This window comes from Orbicella faveolata, unplaced genomic scaffold (genome assembly GCF_042242905.1).
Source record: "Orbicella faveolata isolate gen_17 unplaced genomic scaffold, um_ofav_v1 contig_24, whole genome shotgun sequence".
NCBI classification, from domain to species: domain Eukaryota; kingdom Metazoa; phylum Cnidaria; class Anthozoa; order Scleractinia; family Merulinidae; genus Orbicella; species Orbicella faveolata.
In genome coordinates this window covers 9,108,684-9,130,235 of record NW_028301552.1, presented here as the reverse complement: position 1 = coordinate 9,130,235, position 21,552 = coordinate 9,108,684, and the positions used below count along the sequence as shown (strand labels likewise).

General features: G+C 37.7%; 3 protein-coding genes across 3 annotated transcripts; 2 read left to right on the top strand and 1 right to left on the bottom strand.

Moving 5' to 3' along the window:
* The first annotated feature begins 63 nt into the window (after positions 1-63).
* LOC110052660 (ribokinase-like) lies at positions 64-6,774 on the top strand. Its single transcript, XM_020758803.2, has 8 exons — positions 64-196; positions 282-414; positions 2,450-2,513; positions 2,699-2,761; positions 3,334-3,498; positions 3,838-3,929; positions 4,581-4,769; positions 5,303-6,774. Exons 1-8 carry the CDS (start codon positions 132-134, stop codon positions 5,513-5,515), a joined length of 984 nt encoding a protein of 327 aa, XP_020614462.1. The 5' UTR covers positions 64-131; the 3' UTR covers positions 5,516-6,774.
* On the bottom strand, positions 6,701-10,589 carry LOC149110280 (uncharacterized). Its single transcript, XM_089292483.1, has 4 exons — positions 10,288-10,589; positions 10,175-10,193; positions 9,328-9,434; positions 6,701-8,412 (listed from the first exon to the last, which is right to left on the bottom strand). The coding sequence occupies exons 1-4, from the start codon at positions 10,583-10,585 to the stop codon at positions 8,360-8,362; spliced, it is 477 nt and encodes a 158-aa protein (XP_089148609.1). The 5' UTR covers positions 10,586-10,589; the 3' UTR covers positions 6,701-8,359.
* On the top strand, positions 10,410-20,932 carry LOC110052630 (DNA mismatch repair protein Mlh3-like). Its single transcript, XM_089292481.1, has 10 exons — positions 10,410-13,610; positions 14,653-14,846; positions 15,212-15,368; positions 15,859-15,936; positions 16,415-16,707; positions 17,433-17,456; positions 18,161-18,239; positions 18,597-18,696; positions 19,259-19,316; positions 20,274-20,932. Exons 1-10 carry the CDS (start codon positions 10,550-10,552, stop codon positions 20,322-20,324), a joined length of 4,095 nt encoding a protein of 1,364 aa, XP_089148607.1. The 5' UTR covers positions 10,410-10,549; the 3' UTR covers positions 20,325-20,932.
* Positions 20,933-21,552: the final 620 nt, after the last annotated feature.

The window sequence follows — 21,552 nt, the reverse complement described above, 5'->3', positions numbered from 1 at the left end:
GAGGCCATCTAACCTACCGCAAACACAACAATCAGCGGCTACAAACATGAGTACCTTATTTCCGGTATTCCCAGTCTTCTGCTGGCGTGGGAGATTGCGCTTCCGGTTTTCCGGCTCCGCTTTCTTTCAAAATGGCGGGAGAGGCTGAAAATTTCGATGTTGTGGTTGTCGGTTCTTGCATGACAGACCTCGTGAGGTAGGCTTGGCGACAGCCTTAGCATCTCCTGCATAACCACGCGAAAAGTATTTTGCATAACTGTTCTACTTTCGCTCTTCTACAGCTTCGTTCCGCGGCTCCCAAAAGCGGGCGAAACCATACATGGCGAGAAATTCTTGATGGGCTTCGGTGGTAAAGGAGCGAATCAATGTGTCATGGCTGCTCGACTGGGAGCTAAAACAGCAATGGTCGCCAAAGTGAGTACCACATGATTTAAACGAAATGAGATGGTGATATTCTTCATTCAAGACACAGAGAACTGTGTTGACTATTAAACATGTGGGCATGTTCACAGTTTAAATTTTGCCGGCAAGCAAATTTGCAATTTGTAGCCATCACTACCAACATGTGTTTGGTTTTCCGAGGACCTGGTTGATGATTTCGTGCTTTTAATTGCTATTTTTTCTAAGGTGTGTAGAAGCAAATGTAGTTGTGTCTTTTTTTTGAGCATCAGGTATTGTACAGTACATTTTCCTAATCAATGGGAATTTGTAAGCTACGCTTAGCTTACATGTTGAATACGTACCGGCCTTGAATTAGGTTCTTAACCTTTTTATCATTTCCATAATGTTGTCCACCTTGTCTTCTTGGTTGTTTAGATCAGGTAAAGATGTTGCCCATTTCTTTTATTGTTTGTGTTTAATATGGAAGTATTAAACTGGGTAAAGAGCTCAAGAAATGAAATCTATAGGTATCACAGAAAAAATAAACTGCACGCCTCGGTATGTTTTAATTGAAGTTAATCACTTCTAAAAACTCAATTCTCGATTTGAGTCATATGGAATGCTTGCGAAATCGCCGATGGCGAGAAATGAAAATAACAAAAGTAAACAGACTATGCGAGACTTCTATTTGTTGCCTTTAAAAACTAGATGAAACTGCCAACGGTACTTCAATTTTAATTACACAACTTCTGACGAACAAGTGCGAAAATCGACTAAGCGATCTCTGGATTGTTCTGTACAAAAGATTTCTCTTGCCATTTTAAAGAAACACTTCAAGTTCAGCTGGAAAATAATCGATGCGTTTTGGCAAAAGTCGTTAATCTTCTGTTCATCCCTGTTGTGATGTAATTAAATTCTTGGACAATGTCAATTGCTAAATCTCTTTTAATGGTTCAGACAAGTTCCTCCATTGAAATGCAAATTTTCCAGACTCCAGTCGAGCAGCTGTTTGCTAGACAGAAAGAGGAAAGATAAGCTTAAAACATCCCATGCTCTTTTGAAAGTACGCTTCCTATTTGGGAAGTTTGTATTCATGAGTGTTTGTCTGGGTAGTTGAGTGACAGTAAAATTGACAGAAGAACCACCAGGAATGTTATTCCTTTGTGAGATCTATAGACTCTCAGATATTTAGACAGCCTTAGAGATAATCTTAACAAATAAGTGACAAATATTTGGAGTTGGTAGGGACGAGCCTGTGTTTTGAGTGTTGGTTTAGCTTTCTTGGAATGGAGTGAATACATCTGTGTACTAATCTTCTTTGCAAGCAGTTGACTTTCAACTTGGGTCGTGAACATGGAATCTGTATGACAGTTCTGAGAGCCGCAATTCTATACTTTGTGGATGAACCCGTAATTAGTGTTACATGGCGTGACCTCACTTATGCCCATTGGCATGTTAAATATAACTATTCAAATCTCTTTCATGCTGGTTTTAAAAAGCTTGGACAAAATGTGGCAAACAATCAGTTTACACAAAATTTAGAGGAGATTCCCTTGTTCAAACTTTTACTACAGAGTGCATCTAAAAGTATGCACAACAAGCTATAAATTAGAACTTTCTCACTTTACTTAGCAGAGAGCAGAATTGTCTGTTTGAATGTTTACATTCTGTTTAGCAAAACATGCTGTATTATCATTTGTGTTATGTGTTTCTTCATTTTGATTGGCTATGGGATTTGTCAAAAGCATCAAGGCTGCAAAGAAAAATCAATCATGGGAGTAAAAAGAACTCAATAATTTTTTGAGTTGTCTCCTGACATGTGAAGCTGATTACCTTCAGTAACCAGCCAGTATCTCTATTCAGTTTAAGCATTTTGAATCTAGCTATTTCAGCTATCATAGTCCTACTGATTCATTCTGTGCTGTCTATGAAACATGACTTTTGTTGCATTCTGTCCCTGATGAGGTCAGGGCAGGGTATTTTGTTAAACACAATTAACCATGCAGTTATGTCTACAAGTGGCTAGGAGAATGATGTGCTAATCATACCTCTGTAAACTTTTCTCTAGGTTGGCGATGACTCCTTTGGAGAGCGATACATTGAGAATTTTAAACAAAATGGTGTAAACACAGGTTCGTTTTATTTATACAATGCATCATTTGCATTGATTTTCAAACTGACATTTGTTTTGAAACTCTGTGGCTTGATCACATACAAATATTTATAGTCGTGTAATACAAACATTTGTTAAAATAATTTGTTAGGCAGCTAATGGCTGACGTATTAATTCTGACCTCTCACTGTTGACCTTTTACAGGTCATGTGGGGATAACAAAAGAGGCTGCTACAGGGGTTGCTCCAATTTCAGTTAATGCAAATGGTAAATGGTAACTGCTTTACGTCATTTGTATGGGTAGTCAAATGGTGACGAGTGAAACTACGAAATAACTTCACACGTTTTGTGAAAATTCTAATAATTTTTTTGAGCCTTTTGGCAAGGGATATTACAGTATTAGAATTCTGACAAAAGGTAAGTGAATTTATTTATTTATTTTACGAGTATAACATTTGGTTGGTTACCTTTTAATCTTATGGGTGACAAATTACACCTACAATCCTGGGTTTTTGACTTGTTTATTGTTAGTGAGAAATTTCTCACCAAACATTGCCATGGTAATTTTGTAATTTCTCATGTGAAATTATAAAGTAACACTGAAATTTTGCTCCAAAATTAAGGAATAATATATTTGTCACCCATAATATTGAAGCTATAATTCATTCTTAATAAAGTGTACAAACATTGGCCCTTTAGAGGAAGTTGCTATGGTCTCTCTGAGTGCACCTTGACAGGTGCTGCCAAAATGGAGGCACCTTAATATATTTTTATAGAAAGTGCTGTATTTGTTGTTTATTGTAGTAGCTGTTGATCATTTGAATCTGTTTTATTTGTAGGAGAGAATTCCATTGTCATTGTGAGTGGGGCTAATGATATTCTCTCTGAAGAAGACATAAAAAGAGCAAAGTCTGTAATATCATCATCGTCAGTTTGCGTTTGTCAACTGGAAATAAATCCAGAAGTGACACATTACACGTTATCTCTTGCAAAGAAAGCTGGAGGTGAGTATTGCAGGAAGTGCAATGTTCAGATTAGTTATTTTACCCAGTGATATTTATTTTACCCCATCCAGGGGAGGGGGTGAGGGGCAGGGAGCAGGGGCATAGCTTTAAATACTCCTAGTCACTTAATGCTTTGGAAATGGGGATAAACTCTAGTCGTAACGTTGACCACTTGGCCAGATGCAGACTTCTAAATTACCTTTTTGCCTGACAAAGGTTGAGAATAACCAATCGTAAGTCACCACATGCAGTAGATATCAAAGTTTTTTGATGCTATGTTTATTACCTGCCTGTTTGCAAACTGTATGAGACTGTACTTATTTCCTTTTATCTTTGCAGTGCAAACAATCTTCAACCCTGCTCCAGCCTTGTCATGGTTGGATTATTTTTATTATAGACTAAGTGATGTATTTTGTGCAAATGAAAGTGAGGTAAGAATATTCACTTGATAAATTCTAATTGATGAAAAATAAATCTCACTGATAATTTATTGTCACATTTACAGTTTGTAATATTTTCTTCATTGTGGTCATCTGATTGTTTCCAAAGATGCACATCAATTTAATAGCAGAGTGGTAAAGCAATGTATTTTTTGAACACCTGTAAGAATATTTTTTTCATGTTCTTACCAGCTGGAAATGTTTTGTGCAAGTCAAACGTCTTGTGAACATATACCCCTGGGACCTGAAAAAGTGTCTACAGGTCCGCTTTGGTCAGAGGTATCTCCATAATGGAAGATTAAAAATATCATGTTTTTAATGGTTTGGACCATGACTGAGTGTCCACTGACAGGAGGTGTCCATTAGTCAGAAGTCACATGCAACCACCGCTGCCCCACTCCACAATGCAAAACCAAAGGCTGTCCTTTCTTTCTCTGTGGTTCTTCGCAAGTCTCCCTCTGTCTACCACATTGTCTCTTTCCCTCTGGAGCCCTGGTTGAATGCCATCTTGGGATGTTGGAACTTGGCATTCATTCTGAGGTTGAGGCCAAAGAACCTCCAGTGCCTCTGGTATACTTGTTTACTGATGGTGCTGATGTAAGCCTTGTTTAATTAATACAATATTTGTTATTTTTGTTTCAGGCGGAACTATTAACAGGCTTATCAGTAAAAACAATAGATGATGCTGAGAAAGCTGTGCTCATGATATTGGAGAGAGGAGCTGGAAAAGCTGTGATAACTCTTGGTGGAAAAGGTTCTGTTATTGGGACTCAGGAAAACCGCATGCCAAAACACATTCCAGTTACGCCTGCAGAACCTGTTGATACAACGGTAACTTACTACTCATATGCAGCGCATTTAATAATTATTTTCTGGAAATTAATATTAATAATTAAAATTAGTTTAGTGCATAGGAGTTCAAGAAGCTTCATAACATGGTTGGCATTGCGCTTTGTTCTTGCTAACAATCTGCCATGCAGGACTGGTCTGGGTTGTTTGAAAGGTGGATAATGCTATCCACGGGATAAATCAGTATCCAACGTAACGGATAGCCTGTTTTTTATAATCATCAACTAAATAGTGATTTATCCATCTTTCAAACAACTGGTACCTGGTTTTTTCTCACTTTTGGGTGATGACATGAGGTACTGTGTGGATCACTGTCAGCATGGCTAAAATGTTATGTCATTTGTGTGGAATTTTTCAGTTGAATCTCAGACATCTAATTCTTGATAACAGGAAGAATCGGCATGCATTCATTAAGAGAGACATCTTTTAATTGACTAACTAAGGTTCTAAGGTATTCTATTACATTGAAACATTTGAATATGACAATAATTCATGTCTGGTATCATTGCTGTTAGGGTGCTGGAGATGCGTTTATTGGAGCTCTAGCATTTTACATGGCAAAATTCAAAGACCGGCTTCCCTTTGATGAGATGGTTAGGAGATCAGGTGAAATTGCTCGAGCGACAGTACTGGCCAAAGGGACACAGTCAAGTTATCCGAAAAGAAAAGAACTGCCCCCTTCTCTCTTTAGCAATACTGTTCCAAGAGACAGGTTATCATCAACGTGAACTTCAGAAGTCTTATAATAATCAAGAACAAATTATATTATTTTCAGTAATAATAATAATATTATAATTATTATTATGTATCGCTCTAAATATTATTGCTGTTTGTGGAGTTGAGTAATGACGTACATGGCAGCTTTTAAGGAGTGTCTTCAGGTGAAAGAAAAAAATGTACAGCACATTGGTTGTCTAGATACAGCCAAACCCATATCATCCTTGTGGGCACCTTTATGGTACAAGCAGTTCACTTGGTCTCAGGGAAACTGAGTTGAATTTTGTAATTATTATTACCTCTGCAGTGGGGACACCTTGTTACTACATCTACCACTTCATTTGTTCCTGTAATGAACAAAGTTTGATTTGCCTTTTTTTCCTGTTCACTTCTGTCATATTTATGAACACCCTGATACAAGGAATGTCTCCGTATCCATCACTACTCGTCAGGAGATTTAATGATAATATTTTTGGACTCCTGTAATTAACAGCATCTGATCAGTGTTTTCTTGTCACAACATGACATAATCTTTTGATCTTAATAAGCTTTTAGCCAGATGGGTGTTCAGGCATCCTGTGGACTCCCACTCCCACTTCCCACTTCATGTTGCTTTATAAATCGTTCCCTTTCAGCACATTTTGGACACCCACTCCTCAAATCCTGGCTAAAAGCCTGCCTGCCTCCAAAATCACTATTAGGATTAATAAATAATAAATAAAATTTATATAGGGCAATGAATGATAAAGTGTGATTTTCATAATATCATCACTGACAGAAAAATGTTTCTTAGAGATGAATTGATTTTTTAAAACATTATTTTCTGCTTTTGTACCAGTTATAAGAATTTAAATTACAGTTCAACAAGATAATCATGTATCTCTTAATTGCGCTGTTTTGAATTGCAATAGGTCTCTGTTTGACATTGAATTGATATAAACAGCAACAAATAAGATTGTGGATATTTTTTTTTCTTGTTGGTGTGCGTGCAGTGAATAGCCCAGATGGCAGAGACAAATATTTTGAATCCCTGAAAGATTCTACCATGAATAATGTTGATGGTGATGTTGGTCACTTACATATAATATTTTGGTCTAAATCTACTTAAAATTTAGATTTAAATGGCTTCCTACAAAAAACAGGTACTACGCTGGGTAGAAGGTGGTATTGATTAAAAATTATTAACGGAACGAGACTCAGCACTAGTTAGTTTAATCTTATTTTCTCAGAAACTTTAACTGTTCATAATAAACATGGAGCTTAAATTAAATTTGTGTCAAGGTCCTTTCTTACAAATCGCAAAAGTGTGAGTGTTTGAAAGCTATCAACAACAATTTGAACCTTGTATATAATATATGAACACTAAAGACCACATTTTCAAAGATGGAGTGGAGAGTTGAAAGTATGGCGTGCAGCAGAGTATATTTGACGAACTTCAAACACTGTCTTGAGTGTTCAATATTATTGTCTCAATCGAAAGTAAAACTCGGGAGAAAAAAAAACTGTGCTAATTAAGATCAGACATCCAAACACTGTCATGGTCATGACTTTGATAAATTATTTATGAGTTTGAAAAAGCATGATTGTTTCGTTCACAAAAGAGCGTGTGTTATTTTAAGCCTGCACGTGCTTAGATATGCATGAATAATCGCAGTTAACGTATTAGCATATTCTATCCGTTTTTCACAATCAGTGTTCTTGTAATGGTTACTGTAGATTTTGAGTTGTAGTTTTGTTTTGCTGTAACTCTCTTGAGCTGCCGGGTAAGTGTTAGTCATGAGGCATCGAACTTCACTTTGCTTTTCTTCATTTAGTTTCATGTTTGTTCACACCTGTATATATTTCTAGGTTTCGAAGTAATTACCAATGAATGGAATTAAATTGTGACTAAAGTGTCCACTGATACTTTGATAACGGTGAATTGTACAGTGAATGAAGCAACAATGAACAATACCAAATGAAGTACTCCTGAATAGCTCTTATTTTAAATAGCTGCTTTAAGCAAGGTTTCACCTGCTAGGGTTTAGGAGTTAAATGCTTTTCATGCTGCCTGGACTTGCAAAAAATGGCAAACAGTGAAGTTCTCATGTACTAAAGGGAGGCTGGCTTTGACTTAAACTATTCCAAATATTTCGCTTGCACATGATTGGTCTAAACACGTCACACAACTAAATATGCCACAGTTAATGCTGACAAATATCTGAGTGATATTCCCCAATTTTAAAAACCGCATGTGTTGTGAAAAATACTTGAAGGATAATAAACACAGCCTCTATTTGACATGAAAATATGCTTGGATGAGTGTCCTTGGACATTATCTGTTCCTCAAAGCTCACAGATTTCTTCAAGCTACACTCGCAGAAAATTGTTCGCTTCTTAGAGCAGATAATGTCTGCAGACAAATATCTGAGCATATTTTCGCACCAAATTAATGGAGATTATTGTTTATATGTATCACACTTAATGTTCATGTTACAGATAAGTGGCATTGAAATTATTGAATATAAACGATCTTTACAAAACTTAACAGATTACTATTGTATACCTAGGATCCTGGTTAATCACATGCTCTTAGAGTACTGAAAACAAGTTCATGAATTATTCATTGATAACCTAGATATGGTCCTCGCATTTCACTATGTTAAATTGTCAAGAATAAAAAAATTCCTTAGTCTCGAGTGTATATATCTTTGCTTTGTTAAATAACATTTTGTGGCAACATGGCGATCCTCAAACACTCTGAATATATTTTCTTTTCTGCTGCTTGAGGCACATGTCCAAAGTTTTAAGATGATGATGCTAGCTTATTCTGCAAATATGAATGTTTCTATGTTGTCTGTCTATGTTTCCAGTGCTTATTGCTTGCCCTTCTTGACCTTTTGTTCCACAAATAGCACATGCTTGTTCACTAGGGAACAAAAAAGGGATGTGAGATGGTAAACAAGATTTATATCAGAATAATTTTTTCTGTCTGTCTCTCTGTCTGTCCCTCCATCAGACAGTCAGTCTTTGTTAATATATAATTATTATTAGGTAGCTCCATATTATCCCATTTAAAACAGCCAAAACGTTTAATCTGATTTTTGTCAATTCAGTTATTTTCCAAATGTAAAACGTCCCTAAATTCTCACAACACAGACTACTGCCAGAGAAAACTGACTAAACAAATGGCAGATAAATTGTTTTTTTTTTTGCTTTTTGTATTTTTTTTGACAAAACAGTTTTCACATAATTATAGATATTTCCAGGGGCTTCACAATTTGCCTCAGAGATTTCCTTACCATGGATATGCAATATTCTAATTATGAATAAATATATGTAGAATACCATTTGGTCTATACATCCAGCAGGAGCTGACAGCTTAGGCTTAAAATTAGTAGTAACATTTCTGAAAAGTCTAAGAGGGTCCAACATAGACTTTTTCACTCCTGCATCTGGCCGCTATTTTAGCTCAATCCTTCCACAATCAGAATGTTTCTCTTGATCTGGCCTGGTTGAAGATGCAGTTCTCCACATAACACATGATTTTCTGTTATCATCCCGTAACCTGCATCTCCCTGATCAAAATAAGAAAATCCTGCTCCCACCAAAGTATTTTTATCCTGTGTCCTGCCATTAAATTTTCTGTCATTCTACATCCTGCCTTCATTTTTTCTCTTATCCTGCATCCCACCAAACCTATGTTGGACCCTCAAACACCGGTAGGTATGTGCAAGTGGTTTAAATTTGCTTTTGGCTTTTCAGATCATGTACATGTATCAGTTTGATTGCATTTTTACTTTCCTTTGTCTGGAACACATGTGATTCTTAAACTGTTGCTTACCGATAGGATCATGTTTCATAAACTCCAGCTTGGGTTTAAGTCTGTTTCTTGTCATCATGTAGTAATACCCTGTCCCAGCCATGCTAACAAGGCGTACAATTATACGTCTAAAGAGAAATAACAGAGTCAAGATTGAAAAACTTTCAGAGGAGAACACAAAATTTACAGTTATGCTAAGATCTGTGCAACATGTGTAAACAGAGGTCTTTGAATGCTAATGTTTTGTGTTGTGAGAGATTTCCCACAATACTGAAAATCCATGACATGTATGAAACTTTTCAGACACTGAGTTGCCAAGAGGTGTGAGGCAGTTTCTGGCAGTTTTGTAGTCTGTCCGAAATTGCCTTGCATCCGCGTTGAATTAAATAAGACAAATTAACCATAAAAAGGGGTATTTAACTGTAGGTCTACGTCTCAAGAACTGGTTCCAAGTTCCCTCTAACACTCCAACCCCTACCCCTGCTTGAGGAATTATTTTGTATTGTGAGAAGATAAGAGTAAATGTGAATGAATATGACATAGTTCAACAACAGACCCCTACTTCCCATCTACATTACCGTAGAAATTTCAATTTCGGTATATCATTCTTAAGTCTTCTGCATTATTGCAGAACACTCTGGTAGACGCAACGCATGTGCTTTGCAGAACGAAGCATTAAACTGTACTCCTCTTAGAGTGCAAATACACGGTTGTGTATTCTTCTGTAAAGCAAAAGATTCAAACTTAAGCAGCTGGGGTTTCAGCTAACATTATCCCTCACAACTGTAGCAAATCGTAATAAGGTCGTCAAACATAGCCGTGAACCTAGAGGCTCGCCTAGTGTGGTTTGCAAAGACTAGCCACTTACTTTGATTTTGACTTTACCACTGAAATCGAAAGTAAACCGAAAATTAGCAAAAGACAAGAATAAGCTTAGAAAAGGAAAGGAAAAAAGGAAAAAAGCAGCAAAAAATAGCTTACTTCTTTGCTTTTGGAAAATGCACGAACCTAAGATGGTGATCTTTAATGTGTCATGTAAGAGTCCATGAAAAGTATACTTTTTTAGAAATCGCAAAGGTCTACGGGATATCGCGCGAAAGAGTTTCAATATGGCGCGTCCCAAAGACAATTTTAACTTGATAAGCTTATGTTTTTGTTTACTTCTAACATAAGAAGAGAAACTCATTTGACTAATTAGATTACTGATGTCGAATAACTGAAGTAACTGCTCAGCTCTCCAAGAATGATCCGCCCTTTGCAGGAAGAAGTACGTTCCCATTTGAGATCAGGGGTCGCTATCACAAACCTGACGCAGTGTGTGGAAGAACTTATTTTGAACAGCCTGGATGCTGAAGCTTCCTGCATAACAGTTCGAATAGACATCCCTAATTTCAAGATTCAAGTGTCTGACAATGGTAATGGAATCGCCTTTGAAGATTTGAAATCTGTCGGAGAACGATACTCGAGTAGTAAATGCCACGTTCTTGAAGATCTGCAACAGCCGAGTTTTTACGGATTCAGAGGAGAAGCGCTTGCAAGCTTACGTGAGATGTGCGATGTGCTAGAATTAGTCACTCGCCACCGGTCTTCTTATCACACTTACTGCAAAATCTTTCGAAATTCGCAAGTTCTGGAACTCACAGAGTCTAGATTTCCAAGAACTAGCGCTGGAACAAGTGTAACAATTCATGGCATTTTCGCAAACCTTCCAGTAAGGCGGAAAGCCATCTCTGAAATTCTTGATTTTGAACGTGTTCGGCACAGAATTGCGTCCGTTGCTCTCATTCACCCTAAGACATCATTCTTGTTAATTAATGATTCAACCGGTTCAAAATGCCTCCAAACTCATGTCTGCAAGTCGGTTGTCTCCACTTTCTCTCAGCTGTTTGGTAACCAAAGATCCAAGAATCTGCAGCCAGTCACATTTGAGCACAAGAATTTCAAAGTTTCAGGTTTCATTTCAACTGACACTCACCACAGTAAGAGCTTGCAATTTTTGTTTGTCAATGGCCGTCTTCTATTGAAGACAAGTATTCACAAGCTGGTTAATAACATTCTTGGGAAATCCGAGCTTTTAAGAAAATTGCCTTTGGTTGAGGTTAAAGAAAGTATCAGATCAGAAGGCTATCAGAGTAAAACAACAAGTCCTCAACATGGAAAGATTGTTGACAAATATGGCATTTTTGTCCTCAACATAGAGTGTCTTGTCACTGAATTTGACATTTGCCTTGAACCAGCAAAGACTTTGATTGAATTTCAGGACTGGGACAAAGTCCTCTATTGCACAAAAAGATGTATTGAAGAATTTCTGATTAAAAACAATTTGATTTTAAACTTTGATGATTCCGCAAACTCAACAGAATCGGAAGCTAATGATGATGACTGTCACTCAGGGGATTCATGGCGCCCCACAAATCTTGAGGCTTTTGAGTACAAAAGAGAGATTGAAACGTGTAATGTGAAGAAAAGTCTACACTCTTCCACTGTGTTTAGGTCAAAAAGGGAATGTGTGAGCCAAGAGAAAACTTCTAGCTGCATTGAGAAAGGGCTTTCAGATTTTTTACTTTCTGATAGAAAACTCAGTCACATCAATTGTGATGCTAAGGCAACTTCAAATGATTTTATTTCTGGAGATCTCACAGCTTTGGGTTCTGAGTCTGTTTCAAGAGTAGCAGTCTCAGATACTGTGACAGTAAATGTAGACAAACATTTCTCTTTTTGCACCAACAAAGATGCAAAACACTTGAATGAAAGTACAAAGCAAGTTGCTTGTAATGACAAGACAACATGCCATGTACCTCACACAGAAGGCTGTGCCTCAATTACTAAATCAGTCGCTGTCAAAGAGGTTCAAAATGAAACAGATGACATACGTGCAACTGCAGATCTTGTATGCGCATTGTCAGATGTCAGCAATTGTTGTGTTTTAAGTGACTTGGAACACATTTCTTCCAGTCATTCTGGTGATAATGGTGTCGGGCACCATGCAACAACTCTTTTGAATGACCTCTCAAACAAGAATGGTAAAGGTAGAGTATGTACTTCTAGTACATTCACAAGAACTACATGTGATAAGGTCTTGGGTTCATCAGTCTCTGTTGAGAAACCTGACTGTCTGCCAGTAAAACGCAATGGATCTGGTTTTGTTCACTCAGCTAACCCGGAGAGATTTATACCTTTGTCAAGCAGAAGTCATGACCCAGAGCCCTCTGTTACATTACGTAGAAGGACTGAAACCTCTAGCACAAAGATTAACAAAGCAAGAACTTTCACAATGCCGGCATTCACTTCTCCACGCCCTATCACACTGAAAGGGCAGCGCACAAGAAAGAGACATCAGAGCAGCAAGGAAACATCTGTAGCTGAGCTGGCATTGCCATCAAAGAATAGAAAACTGATCACATTACACGGAGGCTGTCAAAGAAGAGTTAGAGGTGGTTGCAATAACGCAGGACAATTATTAGCTAATGTTAAGGATGGAGAAGGTAGGGATTGTGATACAAACTGTAGCCACAATACACACAAGCCTGAAGATAATTGTAGCAGTAAGCTTTCGGCAACCTCTGGTGATAATATTGTGACTCGAACTGGTACATGCACGTTGTCAAATACTGCCATATGCAACAGTGAAGTTAACTGCGATGCTTCCATTTCTGGTTTGTCTGTGCCAATTGACAAGACCTTTGAGACAGATCATTCTAACAATCTCATTCAACAATGTTTGGGAGATTCTGGGGACCAAATGTGTGGGACAAGATTTAGCACTGAAAACAAGAATTGTGAAGAACATGACAGTCTAAGCTGTGTGGGTTCAAACTTAAATGTTACTGCAAAACAAAGGAATGCACACAAACGTACAGAATATTTTGACTGTGCTCAGAAAGAGAGTGAAGGAAATGAAGTGTTTCTGGAGCAGGATGAAAATCATTGCTCAGTGATGGCAGAGTCAAACTCAGAGCCTAAATTAATATCAGTTGACAATAATGACATTGACGAAGGACCAAACTTTCCCAATGAGGACTGGCATTGTACATTTGATGTGCTACTTGGAAAAAAAGTCTTTATCAACACTCGAACTGGGCACTCGTCTTTTCAAGCTCCCTGCGGATTTAACATTAAAGATGATGACTGCTCTGGGCAGATTGTACCTGAAGCTAATGAGATAGCAAAACACTGTTCCCAGCACTTGCCACACCCATGTGCTTCCCACCTGTCATTTTCATGCACTCCATGGCTTCCACGAGGGGACCGAAGACGGCAAAAATCTGTTTGTGATGATGGAAATGGTGTTCTGTGTTCTCAAGGTATGTACACATAATGTCATTGGCAAATCTACTGTTTTGTAAAACTAATGGTAATACTTGATTTCTGACTTGACATGTATGCGATACATGTTATAAAATACTTTCAGTGGTAGATGCACTGGCCTAATGTTCAGTTGGACTTGAGGTCAGGTTCCTGTCTGCTGGTTGGGGTCACTGATTAGTGTTCTTGGGCAAGACACTTTACTCACAGTGCTTCTCATGGGTAAAAAAGGTTAAGTCTGCATATGAGTCAAGTGGCGCATCAGGCCAGAGCTTTTCCCGGTTTCTGTAGCATGAAGTGAGTATTTCAACTCCCCACTGGATGGGATGCTGGTACATCGCAGGGTTACCCCCAGCATTAAATTGGCTGTTACCCATTTGTACAGCTGGGTGGAGAGAGGCACCCTGAGTAAAAGTGTCTTGCCCAAGATCACAACACAATGTCCCCAGCCAGGACTTGAACCTGGATTGCTTTGTCTGGAGTCAAGCGTACTAACCATGAGGCCACAGCACCCTCAGGCTTCTCATAGTCTAGGTTTATAAATGAGTACAGTCAAAATGGAGATGAGACCTACCCAGAATCCTACTCAGGGAAAACCTACAAGGACTCATAACCTACCTTGGGGAGGGTCAGGGCCTCAGGGGTTTTTTGAGGCCTGTTTTTAGTATAAATAGTATCCCAAGTTGTGTGTGTAACTTGGTGAAGGATTCAGTTGTTCAGTTATCTTGCAAAATTACAGTGCAATCCCAGTTTGTAGACTTACTTTGGGGCACGGAATTCAAAGTGGTTTGAAAAATCACACTGGGAGGTTTAAAACATCAAGAGCATTTTTTTTCCTTGACACTTTTGCCAAGGAAAATAGTATTCATCTTGTAAGTTGCCTTAAGTAAATAATCAGGAGGTTGGAAAAAAGTTTGTAAACATGTACATCTAGACTACTTTGTCACTCCTTCAGACTTTCTCTACTTATTGCCCTGTTGCCTTCTCTTTCCCACCCTCTTCATTCATTGATGTAATATTAAGGTCAGTTTATCATTACAGACTTGCCTATGTCTCAGTTGAATGATCTATACAAGGAACACTTAGAACAGAAAGAAACAGAGGAAAAGCTCTGCAAATGGAAGGATGCCAACATGTTGCAAGCTTACGAACGAGATGTGTTAAATAACAGAAGCAAAACTGTGGCACAACTGCTCGGTTCTTGGCAGAATCCTGTGTTTACTGCACCAGAAAAGGTGAGATCACATCGACAGGAATGGGTAAAGTGGCACATGAATTAAAGCACTTACTTTTGTCAATGAGATCAAGTGAACACTACTGTGCATCACTTTGAGTAAAATTTCATTTTAAATGATGTTGGGCTTTTTCACACATTAAACCTTGTAAGTTCTCATTTGCACTGTCCCTACAAAGAGAATTTAACCATGGATAGTGCCTCAGTCATAATTATTTTTGATAATGGTCCCGCTGTGCACTGGATCTCTGGTCTTCAATCCTCCCTTCCCTTTGCTTTATTTCCTAAGACTACATTAATTATTTTAGTTTTCACGTTATTGCTTATTCTTGAAAATCAGTGTTTTTATTGTATATATCTTGCAAGGATATAATGAAGATCAACAAAGCAGCCAGCGATAAGACACAGGTCTTAGTTCACAACGTGGTTCACCCATATTGCTTCACAAGAGATATGCTGACAAGCATGCGAGTACTGCGACAGCTGGATGAGAAGTTTATTGTCGGGCTAGTTTCACAAGGAGGTGAGATTGTTTCCTTTAAGAGTGAACTTACCATGTATCCCCTATGTGTAAGCATGGAAAAGTGGAAATGTGGCAAATTTCCAAAGTTTGCATTGGGAACACTATGGGCCAATAACATCATTCAGTTCTACTGAAATCCTGAAAAAAAAACAATGCCTGATGGCAGGTTACATAATTACTGACTCAAAAAGAGGACATGTTTAAAACACGGAATAGTGAAATGATGAAATGGCATCAAGGATAAGAGTCAATGTGGGATACGGGTGTCTGTAAGGGTTAACCCAATATAGTTATTGAGAGCCAACTTCTGATACATGACTGTATTTAGGTTAACCTGAGTGCTATTTAGGCTAACGAAAGCACTATTGAGGCTAACTGTTAAGTGCCATTTTGTCATTTTGTTATTTCGCCATTTCATGTTTTAAACACACCCTCAAAAATGTGGTAATCATTTTGTGACTCACTTGTCTCCTTTTCTTCATCCTTATAGGAGAAAACAATGGCTTGCTGGTGTTAGTGGATCAACATGCTGCTCATGAGCGAGTTCGATTAGAACATCTACAATCAGGTACGCACAGCTGCAAAACAACATGAATATTTCAAGGCAAGTTGCTGCAACCACCCTCAGATGTTTTGTCACTTATAATTTTTTGAGCTTATTTTTCTGTAAGATTTATTATTATATGTATGAGAGATTTGTTTTCTTTCTCTTCTGTGTTTCTTTCTTTCATTTTCTATTGAGAGCAATAAATTGGAGTGTACATGTATGTTAAAGCGGATCTTTTATCAGAATCACAATTATTGTGGTGTACAGAATGTATTTCCAATCTGTGATAGTGGATTTTTGTAACAAATCTCTTATTCACCAAGCTTGCTTGGAACCCTTCAGGGAAATATATGTTTGCCCTTGGTCTTTTTGTTTGGATCTCGCTGTGCTCAGTCCATAATGTCAGGACCTCAGCCTGGTTAATATTCTCCCAGTACGGTTCTCGTGCTTGGTTAATAACTAGAGATGTATGTACTGTATTTTCTGTGTTAATTTATAGAACTCTTTGAAGATGATGATACAGGTATATGCTGGAATAGAGACAAACCTTGCATAAAATCATCCTCAGTCTCACCTCCTTTAGAATTTACCTTGTTTCCAGAAGAAGTGCAACTGTTAAAAACATTTCAGACTGAAATTGAGCGTATTGGAATACGCTTTGTGATCAGTGAATCTTCACAAGTCTCACAGGAGACAGTGATCCTTGTACATGGTGTACCATCAGTGTTTGTGGAGCGGGAGGTATCAGAAGTGAAACGTGGAAGGCCTTCAGTTGCCATCAGTAAAGTAAAGGTAAATGTAATGTTAATCACTGACATTCTTTCTACATTAATTTTATGTCTCTGTGGTATACCATATTCCTTGACTTTCATAAAGTATTTGAAAATGTTTGGTTGAAGTAAATGATGAATGTATATAAGTTAGATTGACTGTTGAATCAAGACTCCTGGTGCTTGGTCAAGGTACCAATGTCCATTTGAAGTCTAGCATTTATTTTAGCCGACCTTTTGTTACAACTGAGTGTTACAGACCTAAATTTGTGCTAATCATTTGGTGATCTTTACTTGTAACTGTATGAAAAAGTTCTGTAATGGAAAGAAAGTTGGCCTATCGTACTGTCCACTCCATTGTGACTGATCTTGAGTACTGAATTGTCTGCAACTTACTTTACCATTTATGACGATGGACAAAGTCACTGACAATCATAACAAAAAATAGTTCATGAAAGTAACCTTAGTAGTAGTATATGTAGCTCAATGCTCCTATCATTTCAAGCCAACGGAGACAGAAACCAGTGACATCTTAGATCTACATTTACATTTGCAAGATGATAACAGTGTCTGATTATTACCCATATTGTTTCTGTAAAGTTCTCAAAAAATGCGATAGTCTACATGTAATATTACATCTTTTGTCAAAAAGTGGCTAAGTTATTTTCCCTTTGATAAGCATTGACACAACTTAATGGGTACATGTACTTTCTTCAATGTATATTATGTTATTTTATTTCTTATTAGGGGCTGATCAGGGAGCATCTTGAAGTAAGTATTGACGGAATGTCAGGAGTTAATGGTATAACAGCGATTATGGATGAGATAGTTTGCATCATTAATTAAGGTGGCTGATATCAGTTTCCAGCTCTTATGCTCTGATGGATCAACACTGCCACTCTTTATTGGAAAATGCCACATAAAGATGTCAAGCAAGCAGTTTTACCAGTCATTGGTGGACAATGAATCCCTTCCTCAACTTGTTCACAAGTGATTGGGCATTTGTTTGTCAGAAACCAGGAAAAATGTAATTAAAACTTATTCCTTGAAAATACACTTAAAATTTTCAACTTTTACAATCAACAAGGGGTCTAGTTTACATGTAAGGTTGAAGTTGTAGAAATTTGTGTTCTGGTGCAAGAGGCTTCTCCTGCATAGTACCTCTTGCAAACCAGGAGGATCAGTGGGCATCTGCTTATTGTCAGGGCAACCAGACAATTATGTTAGGAAGTAATTACCTGTACTCCTAGTCACACGATATAAAAATCACTAAACACCAGCAGCGTGGGCTACTTTACCAGCTGAAATTGTTAACACTTATGTGCACTTATTTTGTTTTGACAGATATCATTATCTGCCCTTTGAATGACCAGGGCTGGGTGTTTCTGTTAATTAAAACTGAAATATTTTTATGGTCGAAAACATTTAAATTGTACATTATACAATGAGTGACATCTCTTAACCCTTCTTAACAGCATCTTACAAGCACACATGGAGTACCAGCAGTGATTCCTAAAGTCATCTCTCAAGTGATCAGCTCCCAGGCATGCCATGGTATAAAAACCACTTACACCTGTCTTGTTTTAAACTATTCTCCTGGCATCTTTGTTTCTTACATGTACATGTGTATGCAACTATGCAAAGGTCAAATGTCAGTGTACCACCTGTACATGTATTTTCAAACCTTAATAGCAGAGCTCTGGCAGACCAAAGAGCTGCCAAGCAGAGCACCATAAAGTTCTGTAGGAACAGAACCACATGCATGCCTAAAATTACAAAACCATTCAACTCTTTTTTCATGGACAACATGGTTAGCAAAAAATGACGAGGACGTCGCACATCAATGTAGCCATACTCCAACTAATTGTGATTTCATCCTTATTTAAACCTTAGGTGTCTTTTGTTGTTCAGGTGCTGTAAAGTTTGGGGAGCCTCTTGGTAGAAGTGAGTGTCAGGAGCTAATCAAGTGTCTGTCCAAGTGTCAGTTACCTTTTCAGTGTGCTCATGGCAGGTGAGTGGAGTGACCATCTTATCGCTGATCCTTTTGATGCCCCAACCTGTTTGCATGGTGGGTGCAAAAGCAACAACTGTGAAGTACAAGGGAAATGAGGGGTGATTTAGAGGGGTTTTCAAGTGAGTATTGTTAAACCAAACCCAAAATAATCACTCTGACCAATCACAAAGGGCACAGACAATCCAGTGAACCAATCAGAACTTAAAATAATTGCACATTCATGTAACTGACATAAACGGGACGTGTACAAATGAGTTACGATTGGTTTTGGTTTTACCTCTGATTGAATGGAAAAGTGACGCATGTAGCATAGTTGATACAAAACCAATTGCTTTTCGACACTCAAATGAAAATCACTCTTGACTAATGTTAGTTGGTTTCACCAGTTCACAAAAAGGAAGTAAATTTCAGTTTCAGGAGGCCTTTGATATTAGAAAGTGTCTGCAAGATTATGTCAGTTTTGATGCTACAGGACATACACTGTAGCTTGCTTGTTATAATATTTACAATTTCAGTTCATGTAGATTTATAACTACATGGTTTGGTGTTGTTTCCACAGGCCCTCTATTATACCACTGGTTGATCTCAAGTTCTTGGGAAGCAAAATGAACTTCGAGGTAATTATAGGAAAGAGTCAGTGGAAATGGAAACACATGCTAACAATAAATTATGCACTACAAGTGAAAATGTGAGAAAGGAAAGTGTACACTTGTTGCAAACGAATTTAGTCCTTGGATCTCAGTAATTTGGGGTGTTTTGGGCCTGTTCTGTTCAGGCTACGAAATAACCTTTGCTCTCGACAACAGTAAATGATCCCTTTAATGATCTGAAGAAAAACTAGCACTAGCTTCGAACAATGAGTACAATTCTTCGAGCGAAAAGCACATGTTCTGGCACCCCATAACATTAAGACAACAAATGTCCCCAGTAGGGTGGCTACATTACAAGTCTAGTCTCACAGGGGGTCATGATGCTCTTCCACAGCGGCTCCTGGCCCGAACAGGGGGTGCAATCAAGCATTCTCAGCCATAACCGGTGTGTTTTAGGTTACAGCCCTTAATGATGACCCTGCTTCATACTAGTATGCCAACATGCTCTCCTGAAGACAGACTGAATCTTCTGGTGTGCAGCATGGGTTGCTAAACCTTCCAGGCACAAAAACACTGCAATTACAAGTCATGCAATGTAGTTTCCAACTGATTTTGGCATTATCTTGGGCACTCTCACTGGTAATCTTTAATCAGCTTTATTGGGAAGATATATGTACAACTTTATCTAAAATCATAACAAATGAAAAAAAGAGAGAGAATAGAGAATAATCTCAAAAGGGAGCACATGAACGTGGAATGAGTACCCTTGCAGGGCACTTCCCAGTAATGTGGGATGCTGATGACGTTTATTCCATGGAATTTGTGGACCATTTTACTTGTTGTGTAGGTCATGTTTAGGCACTGAGAATCAAGACAATGCATCTTTGAGCAACGTTGACAATCTCCCAGATAATTTTTGAATTTTGGATGGTATCTAGAACTAATAAATTTGTTTAAACCATTCTAACTTTTTGTTTCTTTCAGGAAAATGAGGGTCGATCACGGCTAGCAAAGCTGCACATCACCAGATCATAAGACAATTAGTAAAAAACACTATGACTCAATAATGACAAGACTTGGCATCGTTGCTTTTTTACTCACTGTTTCTTGCTGGAAAGGAACAAAAAGGAATGGGAGGGTTGGTTTATTAGAGAGCATCTTATTTAGCTGTCTTCAAAACAGCATTACTGTATTTTTAAGAATCTTCCATGAGGTATGCAAAGTTTTGCAGGCTCTTATAGACCTGAGTTAGACGTGCAGCAAACAGACTATAAAAATACCGTGTGGACTTGTTTTCAACTTAGAGAATGCATCATTTTATTTCACACTAATTTCAATTTTGGTTAATTATCATATTGACAGTGTTACCTGCCATGATCTTTTAATTGTTATTTTATTATTACTTCCTTTGGTATGCTTATGTGCCAGTAATTTAATGTACTGTACATGACCAAACCATATTTTCTCCTTCTTTCTTCCCACACTCTATATTCTCTTCACATTTTTGTACTTTTTTGCTGTACAACAGTTGGAAAGGATTTTGAAAAAGTATGTTTTATTATCATTGAGAAAAATGTTGTTTTAGAAGAAGAAAGCTGGCTCTTTCCAATAAATGTTGGTACATTAAAAAATTGACCACACTACTGTATGTATGTAAGGCTCTTTTTTAAAAAGCACCAAATCACCCTAAAATGAACAACAATTTAATATTTAACCAAGGTGCGAAGGTGTGAATAGGGATTAATACATGTAAGTCAAAGAAACAAAGTTGATTTAGACTGTCTAATCTTGACATGGATTACAGAATGAAGAACTTGCAAAATTGTAGGCTATATCTGTGGCAACAGAAGCACTTCAGGGTCGGGTTATTCAAAGCCCAATTAAGCTAACCCAGGATTGGCAAGAATTTTGATTACAGTTCTGTAACCTTTTTGGTGAGGTTTCCTATTGTTGATCCTTCAGTTTGTGTTTGAATAATCTCAAACCTGAACTATACAAAACAAAACCAGGGGAAAACAATTTTACAAAGGAAAAATGAATACTCATACTTTTATTCGTGGGTAGCGTTAACCATCTTTCAAACAACAATCAATTTCAATGAATTCGTTGCTTCAAAAATTGCGAATAAATTTGCTGGTTGAAAATTGAGTGTTTTTTGGCACTTATACTGGTGAAAATTCCATACGTTTTGGGACCAGCTGTTGACCTGAGCATATGTGATTAATTTTTTATTCAGATGTGCACATGTCAGTCAGTCAGTCAG

Bases quoted from the DNA above. Each gene is read 5' to 3' on its own strand.
- LOC110052660 (XM_020758803.2), top strand. From the start codon at position 132: ATGGCGGGAGAGGCTGAAAATTTCGATGTTGTGGTTGTCGGTTCTTGC. The intron at 2,514-2,698 runs GTTCGTTTTATT...GACCTTTTACAG, and splicing joins ACAAAATGGTGTAAACACAG to GTCATGTGGGGATAACAAAA. The intron at 3,930-4,580 runs GTAAGAATATTC...TTTTTGTTTCAG, and splicing joins TTTGTGCAAATGAAAGTGAG to GCGGAACTATTAACAGGCTT.
- LOC149110280 (XM_089292483.1), bottom strand. From the start codon at position 10,585: ATGGGAACGTACTTCTTCCTGCAAAGGGCGGATCATTCTTGGAGAGCT. The intron at 8,413-9,327 runs GTAAGCAACAGT...TTTGTTCCCTAG, and splicing joins TATGAAACATGATCCTATCG to TGAACAAGCATGTGCTATTT.
- LOC110052630 (XM_089292481.1), top strand. From the start codon at position 10,550: ATGATCCGCCCTTTGCAGGAAGAAGTACGTTCCCATTTGAGATCAGGG. The intron at 14,847-15,211 runs GTGAGATCACAT...ATATCTTGCAAG, and splicing joins TGTTTACTGCACCAGAAAAG to GATATAATGAAGATCAACAA. The intron at 15,937-16,414 runs GTACGCACAGCT...GTTAATTTATAG, and splicing joins ATTAGAACATCTACAATCAG to AACTCTTTGAAGATGATGAT.